General features: G+C 44.4%; 1 protein-coding gene across 1 annotated transcript in view; it reads right to left on the reverse strand.

Annotated features, from left to right (window-relative positions):
• LOC115542790 (semaphorin-3B-like) overlaps positions 1-2,500 on the reverse strand; it is a 70,718-nt gene that overhangs the window by 10,371 nt on the left and 57,847 nt on the right. The window contains 6 exon segments of the mRNA XM_030355210.1: positions 20-90; positions 333-345; positions 1,403-1,518; positions 2,070-2,099; positions 2,101-2,181; positions 2,184-2,215. Of these exon segments, the coding sequence (XP_030211070.1) occupies positions 20-90; positions 333-345; positions 1,403-1,518; positions 2,070-2,099; positions 2,101-2,181; positions 2,184-2,215 (343 nt within the window).

A 2,500-nucleotide genomic window follows, 5' to 3' on the forward strand; every position in this document is an offset into this window, starting at 1 on the left:
ATCCCACCCTCTCTCTGACCTGGAAGTAGAGAAGACCGTGTAGACCAAAGGATTCTTCCTGTCTCGCGTCTGCAACAGAAAACACATCACCTGGAAACACACACACATGCACAGAGGTCAGAGGCGACAACTCTCGGGGTCAAAGGTCGGGCAAGCAAGATAAACACGTCCCTGAGGCCGTGTCTCCGGTCGCTGTAGAGAAGCCTTTTCTCTGATAACCAGGAGGTCACAGCAGACTGACCTACAGGACTACAGGCAGTGTAGCCGACAGCGTAATGACCTCAACTCCAAGTTAATGTAATTAGACGGATTAAACATAATTGGAAACGTACTGATGGAAATGGACTAGGAGGTGGACCTGGCGCAGCAATAAAATGATTCATGAAAATGTTACTAGGGATCAGGTGATTATGGCTACCATTCTATCAATGTGCTTTTTATTGCTAACTCCTAGCAGCAAAAGTACTAGTCATCATAAAAGGTAGTTTTAATAGGACACAATTCCACAATTCCCCTGTGTATTTTGTTTGTTTAATTCTTGGATAATTCATGATAGAATCTACTGGACCTTAGACTGTATTCATCACTTTGAAGATATATCGCTTTATTTATCGTTCACTAAATTTGAGTAATGAATGCATTACGCTGCTGGAAGAATGGATATCTCAGACTTTGGTGTATCCTCTTACTCTCTGAGACGGAAAATTACACCAACCTAAATACTTACAGAAGGTTTCTCTGCTGTGGAAAAATATAGTTTTTTCTCACCGCAGAAAGAGGGAGATGCATTCCCCCTCTAAGGTCAACATATATATGTAGCGGCTGGAGACGTTCCATCACTTAATATCAGTATAGATAAGCTCCCTGCTGGCCTTATTAGGAGATCTGTTACCGGACATAACTTGAACAAGCAGGAAGACATTTTGGGGCCAGTCCTTTTGGGAATGTATGGCTCTTCTCTTAAGTTATCTTCCACAATGTAAGACTGATGTTCCCAATGTTGTATTGAATAATCTTCATCCTTTTTTAAACATGTACCAATAAAAAGATACAAAATCTTGAGGGAAACAAGTTTTGTGTCATTTATGAAAATGTTCTATTATAACATTTTACATTTTATTCTTCTCTAATGACCTCCCCTCCCCTTCTCTTTCTCCTTTTCCCTCCCCTCCTCCTCCTCCTCCCCTCTTCCTCTTAATCTCATCCCCTTTCCTCTTCCTCACCTCCTCCTCTCCTCCTCCCCTCCCCCTCCTCACCCCTACTCCTCTCCCCCTCCTCACCCCTGCGCTCCCCCCTCTCCTCCCCCTCTCCTCCCCTCTCCTCCCCTCTCCTCCCCTCTCTTCCTCCCCCCTCCTCCTCTCCTCCCATCTCCTCTGTAATTTAATTAAGGAGCAGAACTTACGCAATTCATCGAAGTAGGTGTCGCTGCCCGTCGGCTCCGGGGACTGAGCAGATGAGCCGGGTCTTCAGGAAGGTGGTCCACTTGTTCACCAGACTGCGCTGGCCGCCCATGTCATTCTGGGAACAAATGGCATGAAAACATGAAACACCATGAAGCCGACAATGAAGCATTACTGTCGTTGTATTGTTCCCCACGCGAATACGTTCAAACGTTCAAATACGTACAACATGAACTAATTTAAACGCGTTATTGCAAACAGAATGTATTCAAAGTGTCGCTGACACATGATGAGGCAGAGAAAATCAAAGCATACAGTCACAATTGGATTTTTCTTAAAGCTAGGGTTAGGCAAATTGCAGAAACAAGGCAGCGTAAGATCGATTTTTGAAAGTATCCAAGCGATAAAATTCCACCTCTCCCTTAATGCCTCCCTCCAAAGTAGAGTGTCTATTTCATGTTTTTATCAGTACAAGTGATTTATTGAACACTGTCAGGATGTGAAGATAATCTAAAATACTATGACACAGAAATCGCAATAAATCGCCTACACAAGCTTTAAAACAACCCCCGCTGCACAGAGTGCATCGTAGCTCTGCGATGTCAGACAGATGGGGATAGCAGATCCTTTAGGTATGAGTTGTACCGTGTTGTAAAAAAACCCTCTCACCCTGCACAGCTGTCCGATGCGGGAGTAGCTGGGACTTGCCCAGGCCCTGCGCCTCCACCGCCGTCTCCCGGAAGAAGAAGAAGATCTTGTCATCGTCCGGGTTTCTCGCTTTCAAGGCACCCAGAAGGACCCCACGAACTTTGGCTCTGAGGTGAAGGAGAGGAGGAGAGAGGAGACAGGAGGTGACCCATACGTCACGTGACAAGGAGTGACATGTATATTATAGATTCTTGCATTCAAAATACTGGTAAAGGCAACCGCCTCTAAACAGAATAAAGTAAACTTTTGAATCGTTGATTTTTTATCTAAACCAAAGCGAGGTCTATACTTGTATACTGTGTATACTTGTATACTGTGTACACAAGTATAGTTTCAAACCTCAGATTATCCATTAGACTACTCTACCCTGGCACACACAAGACCCAAATAGT

Source organism: Gadus morhua, chromosome 1 (genome assembly GCF_902167405.1).
Source record: "Gadus morhua chromosome 1, gadMor3.0, whole genome shotgun sequence".
Taxonomy (NCBI): domain Eukaryota; kingdom Metazoa; phylum Chordata; class Actinopteri; order Gadiformes; family Gadidae; genus Gadus; species Gadus morhua.